This window comes from Hypanus sabinus, chromosome 7 (genome assembly GCF_030144855.1).
Source record: "Hypanus sabinus isolate sHypSab1 chromosome 7, sHypSab1.hap1, whole genome shotgun sequence".
Classification (NCBI taxonomy): Eukaryota; Metazoa; Chordata; class Chondrichthyes; order Myliobatiformes; family Dasyatidae; genus Hypanus; species Hypanus sabinus.
The window spans coordinates 167,546,482-167,567,432 of NC_082712.1; the positions used below are offsets into that span (position 1 = coordinate 167,546,482).

The 20,951-nt window shown below is 43.5% G+C and overlaps 1 protein-coding gene across 1 annotated transcript; it reads left to right on the forward strand.

Moving 5' to 3' along the window:
• Positions 1 to 1,540: 1,540 nt before the first annotated feature.
• Positions 1,541 to 4,253, forward strand: fadd (Fas (tnfrsf6)-associated via death domain). Its single transcript, XM_059973986.1, has 2 exons — positions 1,541 to 1,985; positions 3,422 to 4,253. The coding sequence occupies exons 1-2, from the start codon at positions 1,670 to 1,672 to the stop codon at positions 3,691 to 3,693; spliced, it is 588 nt and encodes a 195-aa protein (XP_059829969.1). The 5' UTR covers positions 1,541 to 1,669; the 3' UTR covers positions 3,694 to 4,253.
• The last annotated feature ends 16,698 nt before the right edge of the window (positions 4,254 to 20,951 follow it).

Consider the following 20,951-nt stretch of genomic DNA (forward strand, 5'->3'; position numbering starts at 1 on the left):
ATATCCTATATACTTTATATCAGTACAGCATAGGTCAGGCCCTTTGGCTCACGATGTTATGCCGACCCTTTAACCTATTTCAAGATCAATCTGACATTTCCCTACAGTATAACCCTCTATTTTTTCTTTCATCTATGTTCCTATCTTAGAGTCTCTTTAGTGTCTCTAATGTACCTGGCTCTACCACCACCCTTTGTAGGGCATTCCATACACCCATCACCCTCTGTGTAAAAAATACTACTGATATCCCACCCACCCATACTTTCCTCCATTTTCCTTAAAATTATGCCCTCTCACAATAGCCATTTCCATCGAGATATAAAAGTGTCTCTACGTCTCTTATCATCTTGTACATTTCTATCAAGTCTCCTCTCATCCCTGATGGTGCTTAGGGCTTTAGTGGTCATCGTGTCATTAGTTCAGTTTTCACTATTGTCAGTCATGCAAGTTCTGGGTAGAGACTCAGGAATACCGTCACATTCAGATACAGAAGGATTCTTCATTGCTGTTTCCGTATCAGTTTTTTTGACCAGTCAGGGTTGTTAGCCCTGAGCTGAAACCCCAAACCTGGAGGACCAGTGGACCACTCTTAGTCGGACCTCAACCGATTGATCTGTTTGGCATAGGTGACCCTACCAAGAGCCAAAACTCTGACTTTAGCCTTGACTTCAGCCAACATAGGTCATTGTGGCACACAAACCTCCAAACCTTACAAGGTTGTAGTCCTCTTGGTAGACATTAATTAAAAAGTAGACTTCAGTAGACATTAATTAATAACTTAAAACTCCAGTTCAGTTTTAAGACTAGTTGGCCTGATTTCATTACAGCAACGTACAAAGTACAGGAGGAACTCAATGCATTGGGCAACATCTATGCAAGGAAATGAACAGTTGATATCTTTGGTATAGACTGAAAGATAGTTGAAGGAAGAGTGGGCCAAGAGCTGGCAGGTGATTGATGGGGGGGGGGGGGTGATAGTCACATAATGGATGCAGAGGAGAGTGGAAATGATGTAATTGGAGGTGATAGGTGGTTCACCAAATAAATAGGATGTTGGGAAGGGTAGTGTGATGAGTAAAAAAAAATGTATTCAGATGGGAATGGTGACCATATCTTAGAGAGCTCAATATTCAAATTCCATCGCCTTCTTCTGGTCTGGTGTCATTAGGTCAATTTGCATTGAAGGTTCAGAAAGTACGATGACTCACTCATTGTTGAATACTCTCTGCAGATCTACTTAGCACTTCTATTATAATAGTTCTACTCTTTCACATTAGACATAGAAACAGAATTAGACCAATAATCGAGTCTGCTCCACCATTTCATCAATGGCTTAATATCCCTCTCAACCCCATCCTTATCCCTGTAATCTTTGATGCCCTTATTAATGAACAACCTGTCAACCTCCAGTTTAAACCTCCAACGACTCCGCCTCCACAGGCGTGGCGCCGGCTGGGGTCCGTGGGCGCAATACCACCTCCCAGCCGCTAGGGGGTAGGGCGATCTGGAGTCCGGATACCCGGAATTTCCGGAAAAGAAAGGCGGCATCGCGGCAGCCATTTCGGGCGGGAAGAGGGAACGGCCGCTATAATTTCGGTTCTGGTCCCCCCTCAGACCTACTTGCATTCTCAGTCCCTAACTCGCGTCTTCGGTGGCAGATTCCGCCCCCATGGCGGCCAACGAGGGCATGAGGTTCAAGGTGCTGCTCAGTGACATCTCCCAGAACCTGACCGGGGAGAATATGAAAACACTGAAGTTTCTGTGCAAGGATTACATCGGCAAGAGAAGGATGGAAAGTTTGGAGAGCGGCATCCAGCTGTTCCAGGTGCTGGAGGAACTCAGTTTGCTCTCCGAAGAAGACACCAAATTTCTGGGCCAGCTGCTGAAGAACATCAAGAGAACCGATCTGGAGAAAAAGTTGTCTGATTTCCAGCGGGGCGGTGAGCCGCTCCAACAATCGATGTGCGAAGTTGGGAGAAACTCGGGTAAGACGGCTCGAAGCAACTTTGGAAGGGGACGGCACCGCTGCAGTTAAAGTTGTAAATAGGTAGCCCTCCTATCTTGGAGCCGTGCCGGAACTCGGAGCGCGTCTTTCACAAGCGTGTGAGACCAAAAATATATTGGAAAATGGAGCAAAACTAAACTGTTTGAGGAACTCGGTAGGCTGAACAGCATCTGGGAAGGTCGATGTTTCGGCTCAGGACTGAATTGAGGGATTGGGGTGGGGTTGGGAAGATGGCAGCAGAAGGGAGAGGGCGGGATGAGCCAGAGGCTGGTGGATGATAGGTGAAACAAGTTAACGGTGCAGGGAGTAATTAAGCGGAGATCTGGGGTGTTCGGTGGTGGGAGAAACTTGTGGAGGTGGTTGTGGGTTCTGGGGGAGGGATGGCATGTTGTTGTGAGGCGGTGTGGTTTCTGAGGATAGGAGCTTCTGCGGGATGGTAGGAGTGGTGGTTGGTGTAAGGGTGTGGGTAGGTTTACAAAACTGCCCTTCCGGGTGAGGTAGTAATTCCTCAAGCAGTTGGTTGATTGCTTTAACAAATGTTCAATGGCCAGAATAAGTAACTGGTTTGAACTTTCAAGCAATGTGCAGTTCCAATCCCTTGTGATAAACTGTAGAAATTAGAGAAGATGATGGTGGGAATCTGAACTGAAAATGCTGGTAACTTTTCATGCCAACTATTTATTAGTGTTTGGCCAACTACAAAGTCTTGGATTAATTAATGTGACCAGTTGAATGTAGTATTGAAGTTCTGAACTACCAGTGCCATCTTTGGATGGGTTGTTGGCATCGAGATAAAAATTACAAAAATTGAGAATCTGAAATAAAAACTCAGCTCAAGAAGGCTGGAAACATGAAGAGTACTGGTATCTAATCTGAAACCTTTACGCTGTTTCTTTCCCCATAAATGCGGCCTGACCCACTTAGTATTTCCAACATTTTCTGTTTTGTTTCAGATTTCCAGGAGTTCTTTTCAAGGACTCAGTAAGTCGAGCAGCTTTGAGAAAAGAAAAAGTTAACGTTTTGAGACCAAGACCTCTGTGAACTGTCTCTTTCCACAAATGCTGTGTCTGTGGCAATGAATTCCACTGGTTTCTGGCCCTTGAGATATGTTTGATTTCTCTGGACCTGTACCCACTGGAGTTTAGAAGAAAGCAGGGACATCTCATTGAAACCAAGAATATTGAAAGGCCTGGATATTAAAGTGAGTGAGCCTGGGACCAGAGGGCACAGCCTCAGGATAGAAGTATGTCCCTTTAGATCAGAGATGAGGATTTGCTTTAACCAGAGGATTGGGAGTCTGGAATTCATTGCCACAGACAGCTGCTGGAGCCCAAGTTATTTGGTATACTGCTGACTAAAATTTGAAATCCTGATTTCTTTTACCTTGCCTCTTTAAGAATTCACTTTACTTTCCAGATGTTAATGTTGCAATTGACGTAATTTGTGGTAACATCGGAAGAGACTTTTGGATGTTTGCGAGAAAGCTTGGATTCAAAGAGGCTCGTCTTCAGGAAATTGAATACAGGCATCCGCGTAACATGCAGCTTCTGATTTCGGAAACACTGCAGGAATGGCAAGAGGTAAAAGGGCAAGAAGCCACTGTAGAGAGACTGGTAACTACCTTACGGAGCTGCAAACTGAATATGATTGCAGATAGCGTGGAAGAGGAGGTAAACAAGATTAGGTGACTTTTAAGTGGGGAGCATAAATTAATGTCAACTGCAACTTGCTAGGTTGTATCCGGAGCAAATTATGTAGTCCTTTGAAAGTTGAAACTAGACCTTCTGTCGTTTGAACAGTTCTGGTTCTGTGATTGGTATCAGAGCTCTGCATTTTCCTTGATCGTGACCGTGCCTGGGCTTGCCGGAGTGAAGGATCGATTCCCAACATGGGCTGACACTTCCCTGTAGACTTCACTTCAAGAGTCAATCACCCGAGTCACAGATTGCAGTCTTGACTACATTTGGATGCATGTTGGTGCAGTTGTCTCCTCCAGGTGCTGCCACGATCTACTCCCCTTGGCCATGTTGACACCGTAACTGTAGGATTGATAAAATCGCATCACGGGAATGTCAGAGTGTGCATACAGCCTCAGTCAAGTTGAAATCAGTGTTCTACTCAAAGCCATTTGAGAAAAGAGTTTACAAAGAGAGCACTAATAGAGTTTGTCTTGGGGAGTGCTTCAAAGTTTATTTTGTACAAACCAGATTATGATTCAGTAAAATATATATTTTATTGATGTACTTTATATTCATGCTGAAGGGGCCTTCTGTGTGACTTCACTACTAATCCAACAACACAAACAGTTAATATTTGTACCTTTTAACATGGTGATGAATTAACAGGTCTGAAGTGTGTGACGTTCTGGCTTGTTTTCTGACAGCAGGACCATTCGATGGAAAGGCAAGGCTGATCCACATCTGCTTGCATTGTGTTTTTCGCTAGTGTTTTTTCTTCTTCCCTGAAAGACTGGAGAGCGAGTATGGACAGCAATATCTTCTGTATCTCTTTCCTGTGCTGGTTTTCCAATCGAGTCAGGATCTCTCTCCACCCCCCCCCCCCCCCCCCCCCCGATGCTGGGTTCCTTCCCTAACAGCTATATATCTTGCACTCACTTCAGGGACTGAAGTGACACAGATTCCAGCGCATGTCATTTTAAAGACAAGGAAGTCGATTTCTGTGAATTTATGGGCGATGTTTGAAATGCTTTGTGGTATATTGCTTGTGAATTTCATTCTCAGTTGGAGAGAAATGACAGTCTGGTCATGACAGGGTTTCACAGCTGAGATAAATGACTCAGATAATCTAATATGTGGTGTTGGTTGAGAGCTAAATATCAGCTAGGACACCTGGAAAACCATACTGCTCTTCAAGTATTAGTGTGAATTTATTACATGCTGGAATGGGAAGTACATTGAAGAAGAAAGGGTGTTTAATACCTTATCCCAAACCTAGTGAGATAAAAATTTTGTGTTCTACTTTCTGTTGTAAATCCCCAGCATAGTGATTTTTCTCCCTCTCCTTTCTCTATTCTTCCATTCCCCACTCTAACTCCGCTCTTGCCTCTTCTCCTCACCTGCCTAACACTTTTCTCTGATGCCCCTCCTCCCCTTTCTCCCATTGTCCACTCTGCTGTCCTATCAGATTCCTCTTCCTTCAGCCTTTTACCTTTTTGACCTATCAGCTCCCAGCTTCTCACTTCATTCCTCCCTGGCTTTACATATCATCTTCCAGCTTGTGCTCCTTCCTCTTGCCCCACCTTATTCAGGCTTCTTCCCCCGTCCTTTCCAGTCCAGATGAAGGAACTCAAAATGTCAACGGTTTATTCTTTCCCATAGATGCTGCCCAACCTGCTGAGTTCCTCTAGCATTTAGTATGTGATACTGTAAATTTTCAGCATCTGCAGAATCTCTTGTGTTCATATTTAACTGCTCAAGTTGGAGATTTTACATCAGAAGGTAAGACGTAACAGGGTTCAGAATCAGGTTCATTATCAATCATGTACCTCGTAAAAACTTTTGTGGCAGCAGTATGGTACAATTCATAAGATGCTATAAATTGTAATAAATATATAGTGCAAACAGAACAAATAGTGGGGTAGGGTTTATAGTTTGAGTGTTCAGAAATCTAGTGCTGGAGGGGAAGAAATTGTTCTAAAAACATAAAGTGTGTGTCTTCAGGCTCTTGTACATTCCCACTGATGATAGTAATGAGAAAAGGGTACGTCCTGGGTGATGGGAGTCCTTAATGGTGGATGCCACCTTTTGAATGGTTTACAACAATAACAGTGGCAGGACGAGAAGCAGAAAAAAATAACAGAAAAGATTTGCCACATTGAAAATGCTGGAGAAGGGTAAATGATAGTCAAAAATGTCAACTATCTGACCTGCTGAGTTTCTCCAGAATTTGTGTGGCTCTGGATTTCCAGCATCTACACTATCTCATGTCCAAAAGGTATGCCACATGGTCAGTGACAGAGCAGGATTCAAAGTTATACGGACAGAGGTAGAAATGACACAACAGAATCAACACCTGCTACCCCAAAGCCATGGAAACAGTTGCCAGTAGATTCTCTACTAGTCCTGACCTGGGAACAATAAACTTTTTGATGGATGAGAGTTTACCCACTATATCAACAGTGACACCACGTGGTGCTTACACAAATGGCTTCTTGTGATCCATGTTAAACAGCATTTCATTAGCAAGGGCGGATAAAAATAAGACAGGGCCTTTGTTGAGTGGACCAGTGATAGGGCGGGGAAGTACTGGCTCATCAGGCTGGGGCGAGTTATGTACCTGGTAAGTTTGTTCTTCATTATTCATCTAGCTAGTTAGATTGGTGGGGATGGCAACAGGGGCAGTGTTGAGTTCTTTATGTGAGATGTTGGAATTCTGGGAGAATTCGGGTCTCCTGAATAACCACATCTGAATAACCTCACTGACCTTCAGTTTATACAGGAAACTAAGGTGGTGATAGATCGGGAGTTACAGGAAAGTGGTCGCCCCTAAGCTACAGGAGGCAGGTAACTGGGTGACTGTCACGAAAAGGAAAGAAAATGGGCAGCCAGTGAAGAGTTCACCTGTCACCATTTCCCTCTAATAAGTAAAAAAAAACACAAGATGCCGGCGGAACTCAGCAGGCCAGACAGCATCTATGGGAGGAGGCAGTGACGATGTTTCAGGCCGAAACCCTTCATCAGGAGTGAAGTAACATGGGATGGTCAAGGGGGGGGATCAGAAGTGGGGGGAGGGATGAAGTAGAGAGCTAGGAAGTGATAGGCTGGGGGGAAATGGGCTAGGGGGGAGGTGGAGAGTTATGGGAAATAAAAGAGAAAGAAAGGTAGGGCTGGGGGGAGATTATAGTGGGGGGGGGAAAAGAGAGAGAAAGAGAACCAGACTAAAATAATAGATAGGGGTGGGGGTAAGGGGGGGCAGGGGTATCAACGGAGGTCCTTTCAGGTGAGGCACCACTTCACCTGCGAGTCAACTGGGATGATATACTGTATCCAGTGCTCCTGATGTGGCCATTTATACATTGGGGAGACCCACCACAGACTGGGAGACCGTTTCGCCAAAAACCAGCACTCAGTCCTCCAGCAGTGGCGGGATCTCCCTGTGGCCACACACTTCAATTCCACAGACCACTCCCACTCCGATATGTCTGTCCATGGCCTCCTCTACCGTCAAGATGAGGCCACACGCAGGTCGATGGAGCAATACCTTATCTCCCGCCTAGGTAGCCTCCTACCTGCCGGCATGAACATCCAACTCACAGACCTCCGTTGATACCCCTGCCCCCCCCCCCTTACTCCCCATCCCTAAATATTATTTTAGTCTGGTTCTCTTTCTCTTCCCCCACCCCCTCACTATAATCTCCCCCCAGCCCTACCTTTCTTTCTCTTTTATTTCCCATAATTCTCCACCTTCCCCCCAGCCCATTTCCCTCCAGCCTATCACTTTCTAGCTCTCTACTTTATCTCTCCCCCCCCTCGACCATCCCATGTTACTTGACTCCTGATGAAGGGTTTCAGCCTGAAACGTCGTCACTACCTCCTCCCGTAGATGCTGTCTGGCCTGCTGAATTGTGCCAGCATCTTGTGTTTTTATTTATTTCCAGCATCTGCAGATTCACTCGTGTTTCCTCTAATAAGTATACTGCTTTGGATACTGTTGAAGGGGACAACCTGCCATGGGGAAGCTGCAGCGAACAGGTTTTTGGCGCTGTGGCTCAGAAGGAAAGGGGGGAGAGGCGGATTGCAGTAGTGATAGGGGATTCCATAATTAGAGCAGTGTGCACAAGAGTTTTTGGATGCAATAGAAACACCTGGATGAAATGTTTTTTTCCCGGGTGCCACGGTCAGGGACGTCTTGAATCAGGTCTATGGCATTCTAAAGGGGAAGGGTGAGCAGCCAGAAGTCTCGGTACATATTGGGACCAGTGACACGGGTAGGAGGTGGGAAGAGGTCCTGAAGAAAGAATTTATGGACCTAGCTAGAAAGCTGAAAAGCAGGACCTCCGGGGTGGTGATCTCTGGATTTCTGCCTCTGCCACACACTAATGATGATTTGGTAGATGAATGCGCTTGAGAAACTGGTGCAGCAGGCAGGTTTCAGGTTTCTGGATCATTAAGATCTGGTGAAGGTATGACCTGTACAAAGGGGATGGGTTGCACCTAAACCTAAGGATGTCCAATATCTTTGCAGGCTGATTTTCTAGGACTGTCGGAGAGGTTTTAAACTAATTTGACGGGGCCTAACGGTAGGACAGTTGGCATACAGGTAGAGCAGTGTATTGAATGCCTGTCAGGATGATAGGGCAAAATTGCAGTCAAAGGGATGAGTTGCAGTGTAACATGGGGACAAAATCAAAAAAGGTGACAAATACAGGACTGAAAGTGTTATATTTGAATGCATGCAGCATGTGGAATAAAGTATATAATCTTGTAGCCTAGTTAAGAGATTGGCAGATAAGATGTTAGCATCACTGGGTTGTGATTGAAAGAAGATCATAGTTGGGAGCTTAACATCCAAGGATATATTGTGTGTTGACAGGACAGGCAGGTAGGCAGAGAGGGTCGTGTGGCTCTGTTAAAGGGATCTTTGAAAGAGGTGACCAAGGATTGGAAGATGTGGGTAAAGTTAAGGAACTGTAAGGGTAAAAATATCATCATAGGAGTTATACACAGGTCTGAACATTACCCTGGATGTGGGCTACAAATTACAGCAGAAGATAAGAAAATGCATGTCAAAAGTGCAATGTTGCAATAATAATAAGAGGATTTCAATTTGCAGGTAGATAGGAAAATCAGTTTGGTGTTGATTTTGGATCCCAAGAGAGAATTTGTGGAATGCCTACAAGGTGGCTTTTTAAAGCAGCTTGTGGTTGACCCCACGTGGGGATCAGCTCTGCTGGATTGAGTGTTGTGTAATGAACCAGATTTGATTAGGGAGCTTTAAGTAAAAGAACTCTTGGGAGGCAGTGATCACAATATGATTGAGTTCAACTTAAAATTTGATAGTGAGAAGGTAAAATCTGATGTAGCAGTATTTCAGTGGAGGAAAGGAAATTACAGTGATATGAGAGAGGAGTTGGCCAAAGTAAATTGAAAGGAGATGCTGGTAGCGATGACCGCAGAACAGCAATGGTGTGAATTTCTAGAGAAAATGAGGAAGGTGCAGTATAGATGTATTCCAAGAACAAATACCGAAATGGCAAAATAGTACAATTAGGGAAGACAAACTAATGTAAAAGCAAAAGAGAGAGCACACAACAAAGCAAAAGTTGGTGGGAAGACAGAATTGGAGAGCTTTTGAAACCCTACAGAGAGCAACTAAAAGAATCATTAACAGGGAAAAGATGAAATATGAAAGCAAGCTAGCAAACAATACAAAATGGATGGTAAAAACTTTTTCAAATATGTTAAAAAGAGAGAAATTAGAGTGGAGTGGATATAGGACTGCTAGAAAATGAGGACTGAGAGATAGTAAAAGGGGACAAGGAGGTGGCAGACGAACTAAGTGAGTATTTTGCATCAGTCTTCGTTGTGGAAAGCACTAGCAGTATGCCAGATGTTGAAGGATGTGAGGGAAGAGAAGTGAGTGCAGTTACTATTACAAGGGAGAAGATGCTCAAAAGACCTAAGGGTACATAACTCACCTGGACCGGATGAACTGCGTCCTGGGGTTCTGAAAGAGGTAGTGGTGAAGTTTGTGGAGGCATTAGTAATGATCTTTCAAAAATCATTGGACTCTGGCATGGTGCCAGAGGATTGGGAAATGCAAATGTCACTCCACTCTTTAGGAAGGCAGCAGAAAGGAAATTATAGACCAGGTACCCTGACCTCTGGTTGGTAAGAGGGAGTCAATTGTAGAGGATGAGGTGATAGAGTACTTGGTGTCACAGGACAAGATAGGACAGAATCAGCATGGTTTCCTTAAGAGAAAATCCTGCTTGATGAACTTGTTGGAATTCTTTGAAGAGATTACATGTAGCGTACATAAAGGGGATACAGTGGATGTTGTATATTTGGACTTTCAGAAGGCCTTTGACAAGGTGTAACAGGAAGCTGCTTACCAAGTTAAGAGCCCATGGCATTACAGGAAAGTTATTGACATGGTTAAGTCAATGGCTGACTGGTAGGTGGCAGTGAGAATAAAGGGATCCTTGTCTGGTTAGCTGCCAGTGACTAGTGGTGTTCTGCAGGGGTCAGTGTTGGGACCATTTCTTTTTATGCTGTAAATCAGTGATTTATATGATGTAATAGATGGCTTTGTCACCAAGCTTACGGATGATATGAAGATTGGTGGAGGGGCAGGTAGTCTTGAGGAAACGGAGGCTGCAGAAGGACTTAGACAAATTAGGAGAATGGGCAAGAAAGTGACAAATGAAATACAAAGTTGGAAAATGCGCAGTCAAGCACTTTGGTAGAAATAAATGTGCAAACTATTTTCTAAACGGAGAAAATTCAAAAATCTGAGATCCAAAGGGCCTTGGGAGTCCTTGTGCAGAACACCCTAAAGGTTAACTTGCTGGTAGAGTCAGCAGTGAGGAAAGCAAATGCAATGTTAGCATTCATTTCAAGAGGTCTAGAATACAAAAGCGAGGATGTAATACTGAGGCTTTATAAGGCACTGGTGAGGCCTCAACTTGAGTATTATGAACAGTTTTAGGCTCCTCATCTAAGAAAAGATGTGCTGGCATTGGAGAGGATCCAGAGGAGGTTCACAATATGATTCCAGGAATGAAAGGGTTGTCATACGAGGAACATTTGATGGCTCTGGGTATGAACTCATTGGAATTTAGAGGGGGGGGGGGGGCTCTCATTGAAACCTTTCAAATGAAAGGCCTGGACAGAGTAGATGTGGGAAGGACGTTTTCCATGGTGGGGGAGTCTAAGACAAGGGGGCGCAGCCTTAGGATAGAGGGGCATCCATTTGAAACAGATGCAGGGAAATTTCTTTAGCTGGAGGGTGGTGAATTTGTGGAATTTATTACCACAGGCATCTGTGGAGACCAGGTCGTTGGTGTATTCATGGCAGAGCCTGATCGTTTCTTGATTGGACATGGCATCAAAGGTTGCGGGGAGTGGGGCTGAGGAGGGGGAAAAAGAATCAGCCATGATTGAATGGCGGAGCAGACTCGACGGGCCAAATGACCTAGTTCTGCTCCTGGGTCTATGGTCTAAGATGGGGAAGCTTTTAAACAAAAACAACAAAAGGCAACTTTTTTTAAAAAAAAGCCATGAGGGGAAAGATAAAATATGAAGGTAAGTTAACCAATAACATAAAAGAGGATACCAATTTTTTTCAGATAAAAAGTAAAAGTAAAAGAGGTGAGAATAGATATTGGACCACTGAAAAATTATGCTGGAGAGGTAGTAATAGGGGTGAGGAAATGACAGACGAGTTGAATAACCCCACTATGAACCCTCAGAAAACTGTCTCCAACACATCACTGACCTCAACTCTGGAGAAATCCAATCCACTGCCACAAAACTCAGTTAACCTGCACTGCTTGCTTCTACCTCCTGCTAAAGATTCACAGACCTGGCATTTCATTTTAAAATATTTTAATTAATTATTATTGAAGATTAACAAAAATCAATGTCATTATATACAATAAGGAATTAAATTAGCAAATAACTGATTAACAAAGCTAAGCAATATATCAATAATACTAAGAGAAAATAAAGTGGTGTGCTACACACAGCGCTGGAATAACAACACAGACGGTGAGTTGCAGTTGCGTTAAAGCTTTATTCAAACTTTACAGCCTTGCTTTTAAGCCTTCCCGTTTCTGCCCTCCCCGGGCGGGAATACTGTAGAGGGCACATATTCACAGTCCCATCCTGCGCACGGGCTTTTCCCTTTGCTTGTGAAGAAGGCCTGGCGCTCTTTTTGGGGCTGGCCTCCCTGCTGGCGCGCATTGTTTTGTGAGCCAGTTCAAGTGCACTGTGGGTCACCACAGTGTTAATATTTTTTTGAAAGAAAGGACAAAAAAACCCTACTAACTTAAAAAATACTCCATTGGGAGCACAACCCTGGAGCTATACATCATACAAGCTTCCATTTTTAAAAAAAATCAATCCGCCAACTCAAATCCACTTAAAGGTTGGAAGGAAACCTTAATATCAGATGATGACAGCAGGTGAATGAACCCCACCTTTTCTCAAAATCAAATCGAGGATTGAAAGTTAGACTTGTGTTTCTCCAAACTAAGACACAACATCACCTGAGAAAACCATTGTATCAAAGTAGGAGCAGAAACATCTATTTCAACAAAATAGCCCTTCTGGCCAATAATGTAACACATGCAATTACATGTTGGTCTGATGGAGAAATACCATGAATATATTGAGAGATTATACCAAAATAAAACTGTCTATTAGGTTGTAAATTAATTTTTAAAACTTTAGAAATTGTAGAGAAAATAGACTTCCAAAAATGTTTCAGTGCAGAACACGACCAAAACATGTGTCAATGTGGCTGTCACGGTTTTACATGTCACACTGACTATCAACATTAGGAAACATTTTAGACAGTCTGTCCTTTGTCAAATAGTAACGATGTACAATTTTAAATTGAATTAAAGAGTGATTAGCACAGATCGTAGAAGAGTTCAACTTCAAAATCCGCAACTAATCTGTTATGGGTCATGTTAAGCTCTTTCTCAATAAACCTACAGATTCCTATGGTTATCTTGACTATACCTCTTACTACACTATCTCCTGTAAAAATACTATTCCCTCTTCTCAGTTCCTTTGCCTCTACCGCATCTGTTCCCAGAATATGACTTTCCAGGACTTTAGAGATTTCTTCCTTCAAAGAATGGGGTTTTCCTTCCTCCTCTACAAATGCTGCCATCACTTGCATCTTCACCATTTTCCGAACATCCACGCTCACCCCATCTCCCTGCTGCCCTAACAGTGATAGTTCCTCTTGACCTTGCCTACCACCTGATGAGTGTCCATGCCCAACACATCATCCTCCGCAACTTGGGGATGTCAAAAACTTATCTTTACCTCCCCTGCCCCATCCACTTCCTGCTGGATCATTCCCTCTATGATTCCCTTGTCTCCCCTGCCCATTCGTCCCTCCTCATTAATATCCTTGTGGATGATGTGATGATTCTGGTAAACCTGTGATAGTGAATTTGAAACCCCTCCCACCAACAAACTCCATGGTCGCTGGTATTTGAAACCAGCATCTAGTACATCTACATCTACATCTAGTAGGTAAACCTACGTTTGTGTTTTTTTTTAAATAACGTCTACCCTCACCTTGAAGACCTGGGTAGAATTTGTTCTTTAAGTTATTGCAAGTGAAGATGTCCTTCTTGTGAGACATGACCTTGTTTTCTGAAGTCAACATTGGAGCCTTACATTCTTAGATCTTGTGCTCACCCAAAATAAGGTATTTTGGTTTCTGTTTCTATTTTACTCTACTGAATTGGGTCTGCATTAATTTCTCTGCTTCTCATATCCAGGTAAGTTTTTGAAAAGTACTTTTGAGTAATGTAAAAAGATTCTTTCATCCACACAAATGCTGGAGGAACTCAGCAGGTATGGCAGCGTCTATGGAAATGGATAAAGAGTTGACGTTTCAAGCTGAGACCCATCATTAGGAGTCCTGATTTTTTTTTGTGTGGAATTGTTTTTGAGATAAAATGTATTTGTGTATCCACACAGAGCTATTGTGTGTCTGGCAAATAATGGTGGGTTTCATTATATATACAACCATTCAAACAGTAATAAATAACTGCACAGATCCCAAGCACTATATTAACAAACATATTAATAATCTCCTTGAAAGAGGGGGTCCTGGTTTTAGCACAAACTGGGCATTGTTAAAGAAGCTGTTGGTGAGTAAGTGTCTCTTGATAGCATCATCAATTACACGATCCATCAATGTCCTGGATTTCACCTGCTTTTGTGAACAGGGCATACCCAGATTAATTTCTGTGTGTAGCTGTACTGACAGCTGCTCTGGGTACACCCTGTTCATTTGGCTTGGCTAGAGCTGTAGCTCATTCCGAGTTAGAACACAGAACAGCACAATACAGGCTCTTCACCCATAATGCTGAGTTTGTTCAGTCTCAGCAAGACTTCCTTGCCTATGTAGCCCAAGAAACTTGCGGTGCACGCCCACGTTTGCCTTCCTAATTGCCTCTGTACCTGCATGTTACGTGAACAAGCACACCAAGATTTCATAGAACACCAGCATTTACTCAGATAAAAACAGCGCTGAAGTCGGCCCTTCATCCCCTCAGTTCCAAAACTATCAACCACCAATTGACACGAATCCCAATTTTTATTCTCCCCACGTTCCCATTAGCTCACCACAATACCAGTGAGAAAGTTCTCGCACTCACATCGTACATCGAATCAGGCTTTGAACTCAAAAGGAAAAGTGGAACAATTTTATCGATGTATCCGCTGCAAACGTCGCAGTTTGGAACCAAGGCTTAATGTTAAATACTGGCCCGAATTATCCCATGTGAAAAGATCCTACATCTCCACAGTCACCCGTTCTGCAGACGCTGTGGTCAAATCAAGACGGACAAAAAAGCTGGATGAACTCAGCAGGTCGGGCAGCATCCGTTGAAAGGAGCAGTCAACGTTGACGAAGGGTCTCGACCCGAAACATTGACTGCTCCTTTCAACGGATGCTGCCCGACCTGCTGAGTTCATCCAGCTTGTTTGTACGTCTTGACCCGTTCTTTTTATACCTGCCAAAGAAGTGACACTGGTGGCATTAATGAAATTCTGCAATGGTGTCACACAGGGTCAGTTCAGGCTCCTACCTTATTCAATCTGTACCTCAGTGACCTCCCTGAAACCAAATCTGCTAAATTTGGATACGCTGATGACTTAAGTCATAGCCTTCCAATCGTACCATTGGTGGGGAGTGGGGTGAAATTACCCAACATAATCAACTTCCTATCCAAGTGGTACCTAAATATGAATGTCAACCAAACAGTAACTTCCATATTTCATATGTACAACCGACTAACCAAACTTAATATAAAACTAAGTGACAAACAGGTACCCAACGATCCACACCCAAAATACTTGGGAGTCACACTAGATCGAACTCTCTCATACAAGATCCACCTTCAAAATGTAGCAAAAAATCTAATAGCCAGAATAGCCATGACCAGGAAGATAGCAGGAACTAAATGGGGTGCTAACCAGTCAGTCCTATAAACATTAGCTAAGCACTATGTTTCTCAGTCCCCGAATATTGAGCATCCACCTGGGAGAGAAGGGCTCACACAAACATCATCAATACACGGTTCCGTACTTCTATGAGAATAAAGACGAGAGCCTAAGACGCACACCTGTCCGATGGTTCCCGACAATGAACGGAATAGCACCCCCGGAGATCTGTGGGAAAACAGCTTCAGCAAAATTCTACAAGCGTATCCAAAATATGCCCAACATTCCAGTTAGTAAACTCATCGAAAATGCTTCTCCAATTTCCCGATCCAAATCCCGAAAACCTTTCTACAACTTGAAAAACCTCGACTCCTTTGACGAACCCGTGGTGCCAGAACTAACACACCACCCACCCCCCAATCCCCCGGAGATCTGATTGGCAACCACGCTTAGCTCTTACCGGGCTTTACAGCCACTGGAGAAAAAAAATACTGGGCAGCCGCAAATAGACTCAAGTCGACCTGACAAAACAGTACGCCGATGGGGCACCTGGCAAACCCCCAGCTTGCCCCAACCTGGTCCAAACGTGCCCTCTCACTAAGATCCGAGACGGCTTTGCCGCCGCCACGACCTGCAAGAGCGATTTGACGAAAACATGAATATAATTGTGAAGAGAACAACCTCTGCAATACGAACAACGACGGCAGGTAGTAGTGAATAGCAGGGTAGCGTTATGGTTAGCTTGACATTATAACAGCACCATCAGTTGTTTGTGGGAAGTTGTAAGTTCTTCCCATGGCCGTGTGGGTTTCCTCTGAGTGTTTCGGGTTCCTCCCACAGTTCAAAGGCACGCGGGTTAATTGGTAATAAGGCGGTGTGGATTCATTAAACTGGAAAGCCCTGTTACCATGCTGTATCTCTAAATAAAATTAAACCCTTGTAACTAATTCTAAAGGTTAATCTAACCCTTCTCTCGCGCATAGCCCTCCGTTTTCCAATTATCCACGCGCCTGAGTCTCTTAAATGTTCCTGAAGTGTCTGCTGTCACCACAACCCTGGCAGCACGCTCGGTGCAACCTCTCTTAAAACAAACTTGCCTGTTTAATGTAGCAGCCAGCCTGTTTCCTGCCTTCTGACCTTTAATAGTTTTCTCAGCCATTTCTTGATAACGTGGAGTGAATTGAATTGGCTAAAGACCTGTCAGTTTGGGGATGTTTGGATCAGATATTCAGTACTTACAACATAGTACAGTACAATACAAAACTTTACAGTTCCTGACATTTCTACTGACCGTGATGGCAGATGATTCTAATCCCATCCTCACCGATGCCGTCCGTATCCTTCTGGTTGGACATTGGCTGTGAAAGTTTAACTTTGGTGTTTTAGCGCCACCACCCTTCCATGTTCCTGGGGCCCTTCCCTGCAGTTGTTTCCTTTCCCCCACACAATGTTCGGCAGCCACTCAGAGATCTCGGGGCCCTTGTTTTGAGGTGGCAAAGCAACATAGTGGTTTGCACACTACTTTACAGTCCCAGCAACATGTGTTCAATTCCTGCCACTGCCTGTAAGAAGTTTGTACGTTCTGCCCATGACCGTGAGGGTTTCTCCAAATGCTCCTACAATCCAAAGAGGTACCGGTTGGTGGGGTAATTGGTCATTGTAAATTGTCTGATGAATAGGCAAGGGTTAAATTGTGGGAATGTGTCTAAATAAATAAATAAATTTGTGGTGCAGAAGTGCTTCTATTCCACTCTGACTCACAAACCTGCACTCCTGTCTTTGCTATAAGTTGGGTGACTGTGCCATCAACTGCCGTCCCTGAGCAACACCCATAAATTGCTGGGGGAACTCTGCAGGTCAGACAGTAAGAAGCAAACGGTCAATGTTTTGTGTTGAGACCTTCATCAGGACTAAGACCATAAGACATAGGAGCAGAATTAGGCCACTTGGCCCATCGAGCCTGCTCCACCATTTAATCATGGCTGATCCTTTTTTTTTCTCCTCCTCAACCCCAGTCTCTGACCTTCTCCCTGTAACCTTTGGCACCATGCCCAATCAAGAACCTATCAATTTCTGCCTTAAATACACCCAACAACCTGGCCTCCACACCTGCATGTGGCAACAAGTTCCACAAATTCACCACCCTCTGGCGAAAGAAATCTCCCCATATCTCTGTTTAGAACCGGTGCCCCTCTATCCTGAGGTTGTGCCCTCTTGTACTAGACTCTCCCACCATGGGAAACATCCTTTCGGCATCTACTCTGTCCAGGCCTTTCAATATTCAAAAGGTTTCAATGAGAACCCCCCTCATCCTTCTGAATTCCAGCAAGTACAGACCCAGAGCCATCAAACATTCCTCATATGATAACCCTTTCATTCCTGGAATCATCCTTGTGAACCTCCTCTGGACCTTCTCCAATACCAACACATTTTTTCTAAGATGATGGGCCCAAAACTATTCACAATACTCAAGGTGAGGCCTCACCAGTGCCTTATAAAGCCTCAGCATCACATCCCTGCTCTTGTATTCTAGACCTCTCGAAATGAATGCTAACTTGGCATTTGGCTTCCTCACCACCAACTCAACCTGCAGGGTTTTCTGTACAAGGACTCCCAAGACCCTCTGCATCTCAGATTCCTGGATTTTCTCCTGTTTTAAAAAAAGTTTACACATTTATTTCTACTACCAAAGTGCTTGACCATGCATTTTCCAACATTGTATTTCATTGCCACTTTCTTGCCCATTGTCCTAATCTGTCTAAATCCTTCTGTATCCTACCTGTTTCCTCAATACTACCTGTCCCTCCACCATTCTTCATATCATCTGCAAACTTGGCAACAAAGCCATCTATTCCATCATCTAAATCATTGTTTTACTGTACAGCATAAAAAGAAGTGGTCCCAACACCGACCCCTGCGTTACACCACTAGTCACTGGCAGCCAATCAGAAAAGGATCCTTTTATTCCCACCAATCAGCCTCCTACCAATCAGCCAATGCTCAAACCACACGATACCATGGGCTCTTAACTTGGTAAGCAGCCTTGTGTGGCACCTTGTCAAAGGTCTGAAAGTCCAAATATACAATATCCACTGCATCCCTTTTATCTATCCTACTTGTAATCTCCTCAAGGAATTCCAACAGGTTCTTCAGGCAGGATTTTCTCTGAAGGAAACCAAGCTGACTTTGTACTATGTTGTCCTTTGTCACCAAGTACTCCATCACCTCATCCTTAACAATTGACTCTAAAATCTTCCCAACAACTGAGGTCAGGCTAATTAGTTTATAATTTCCCTTCTGCTGCCTTCCTCTTTTCTTAAAGAGTGGAGTGACATTTGCAATTTTCCAAACCTCTGGAACCATGCCAGAGTCCAATAATTTTTGAAAGATCATTACTAATGCCACCACAATCTCTAACCCTACTTCTTTCAGAACCCTAGGGTGTAGTTCAACTGGTCCGGGTGACTTATGTGCCTTTAGGATTTTCAGCTTTTTGAGCACCATCTCTTTTGTAATAGTAACTGCACCCACTTCTCTTTCTTCACACACTATGTCAGGCGTACTGCTAGTGTCTTCCACTAGCAGTATGATGCTGAAAACTGATGCAAAATACTCATTTAGTTCATCAGCCATCTCTTTGTTCCCCATTATTATTTCTCCTGCCTCATTTTCTAGCGGTCCTATATCCACTCTCATTTCTCTTTTATTTTTAGCATACTTGGAAAGAACTTTTACTATCCACGTTGTTATTATTTGCTAGCTTGCTTTCGTATTTCATCTTTTCCTTTCTTAGATTTTTTTTTTAGTTGCTCTCTGTAGGTTTTTAAAAACTTCTCAATCCTCTATCTTCCCACTACTTTTTGCTTTGCTGTATGCTCTCTCTTCTGCTTTTACAATAGCTTTGACTCCCCTTATCTTACCATTTGAGTATTTCTTCATTTTTGGAGGACATATGTCCTGCACCTTCCTTATTGTTCTCAGAAACACATACCATTGCTGCTCTGCTGACATGACCACCAGCAGCTCCTTCTTATATACTTTGGCCAACTCCTCTTTCATACCCTGTAATTTCACTTACTCCACTGAAATACTGCTACATCAGACCTATCAAATTTCAAATTGAACTCAATCATATTGTGATCACTGGTTCCTAAGGGTTCTTTTACCTTAAGCCTCCGGATCATTACATAACACCCAATCCAATATAGCTGATCCACTAGTAGGCTCAACAACAAACTGTTCTAAAAAGCCATCATGTAGGCATTCAACAAACTCCCTCTCTTGAGGTCCATTACCAGTCTGATTTTCCCAATCAAGCTGTCTGTTAAAATGTCTCATGACCGAAGCGTCAATTGCTTATTCCTCTCCATAGATGCTGTCTCACTTACAGAGTTTCTCCAGCATTGAGTATATGCTGCTCTGGATTTCCAGCATCTGCAGAGCCTCTTGAGTTTATGTCCTCCCTGAGGAGCTATTCAGTAGTGAATACTTCGTAGAGTGTTTGATGCTCTTGGGATTATCTGGCCGGCCCTTCTGATCCACCCAGTGGTTGCTGATTCACTACTGAGGGCCTCTATAGGTGATGTGTTGCACCCCCACAATTGCTGCACCATGTCCAAGGTCTGGAAAGTGAGATCATGCAGTTGTCCAGGACACAGGAAGTTCCGTGTATTTCTCATAACAGGGAACATGTTTTCAACAGGGGTGGAGTTACCTGCTTTGTTCCTGTATACTGGATAAAGCCAAATATCCAACCATGTCTTAGGTTAATACTTGGATAATGACAGGACTGGTTTACTTAATTGTTTCATATTGATCTACAGATCAAACAGCCTAACCTGAACACCCTGCCAGTTGTCTCTGAATCCAGGGTGAATCCAATTAAATTAGTAATCAAATGACTGACTAAACTAATCTCTTTTGCCTATACAGAGTCCATATTCTTCCATTTACCTTACTCGCTTAAAAGTCCCTAGTGTATCTGCCTCAACCACCACCTCAGGCAGTGCATTCCAGGCAGCCACCACTTTCTGTGTAAAAAAAACTTGCCCCTCACATTTCCTTTGAAATTACTCCCTCTCACTTTTTGTGAATGCTCTCTGGTATAAGACACTTCAACCCAGGAAAAAAATACCGTCTGTCTACTCTATCTATGCCTCTCATAATCCTGTGAACCTCTACCAGATCTCCCCTCAGCCTCCACTGTTCCAGAGGAAACAACCCAAGTTTGTCCAATCTCTTGTTGTAGCACATGCCCTCTAGTCCAGGCAGCAACCCGGTAAACCATGACCTCACTCCTTTAATGGGCGACTAAAATTGTGTGCATTACTCCAGGAGCAGCCTAACTAGAGTTTGATAAAGCTGCAACATAACTTCCTGACTTTTGAACTTAATGCCTCGACTAATAAAGGCAAGCATGTCATATGCCTTCTTAACCCCCCTGTCAACCTGTTCCCTTTTTTCACTTTGTCCAATCAGACACCCTCCATCCTCAAATAATCAGAACAACTAAATGCTTTGTTTAATAACCTCACCTTCAACCTCTGGACCTAATTAAGGTTTATCCCACAATAATCCAACCTCCTGAATTCTTATCACAGGCATCTGCACTTGCTCTTTTGATCATTTAATCCTTTGTTCTGTACCATGTGATTTCCTTCCACACCAGAAATTCAGACCAAAATTCCCAAATTCCTACCTCCATAAAAGATTATTCTAAAAGGCTGTACAATAGATGGCCCATGAGCTTAGTATATCCCAAAATATTCTACAGCCAATTAAAAAAATAC

Bases quoted from the DNA above. Each gene is read 5' to 3' on its own strand.
- fadd (XM_059973986.1), top strand. From the start codon at position 1,670: ATGGCGGCCAACGAGGGCATGAGGTTCAAGGTGCTGCTCAGTGACATC. The intron at 1,986-3,421 runs GTAAGACGGCTC...TTTACTTTCCAG, and splicing joins CGAAGTTGGGAGAAACTCGG to ATGTTAATGTTGCAATTGAC.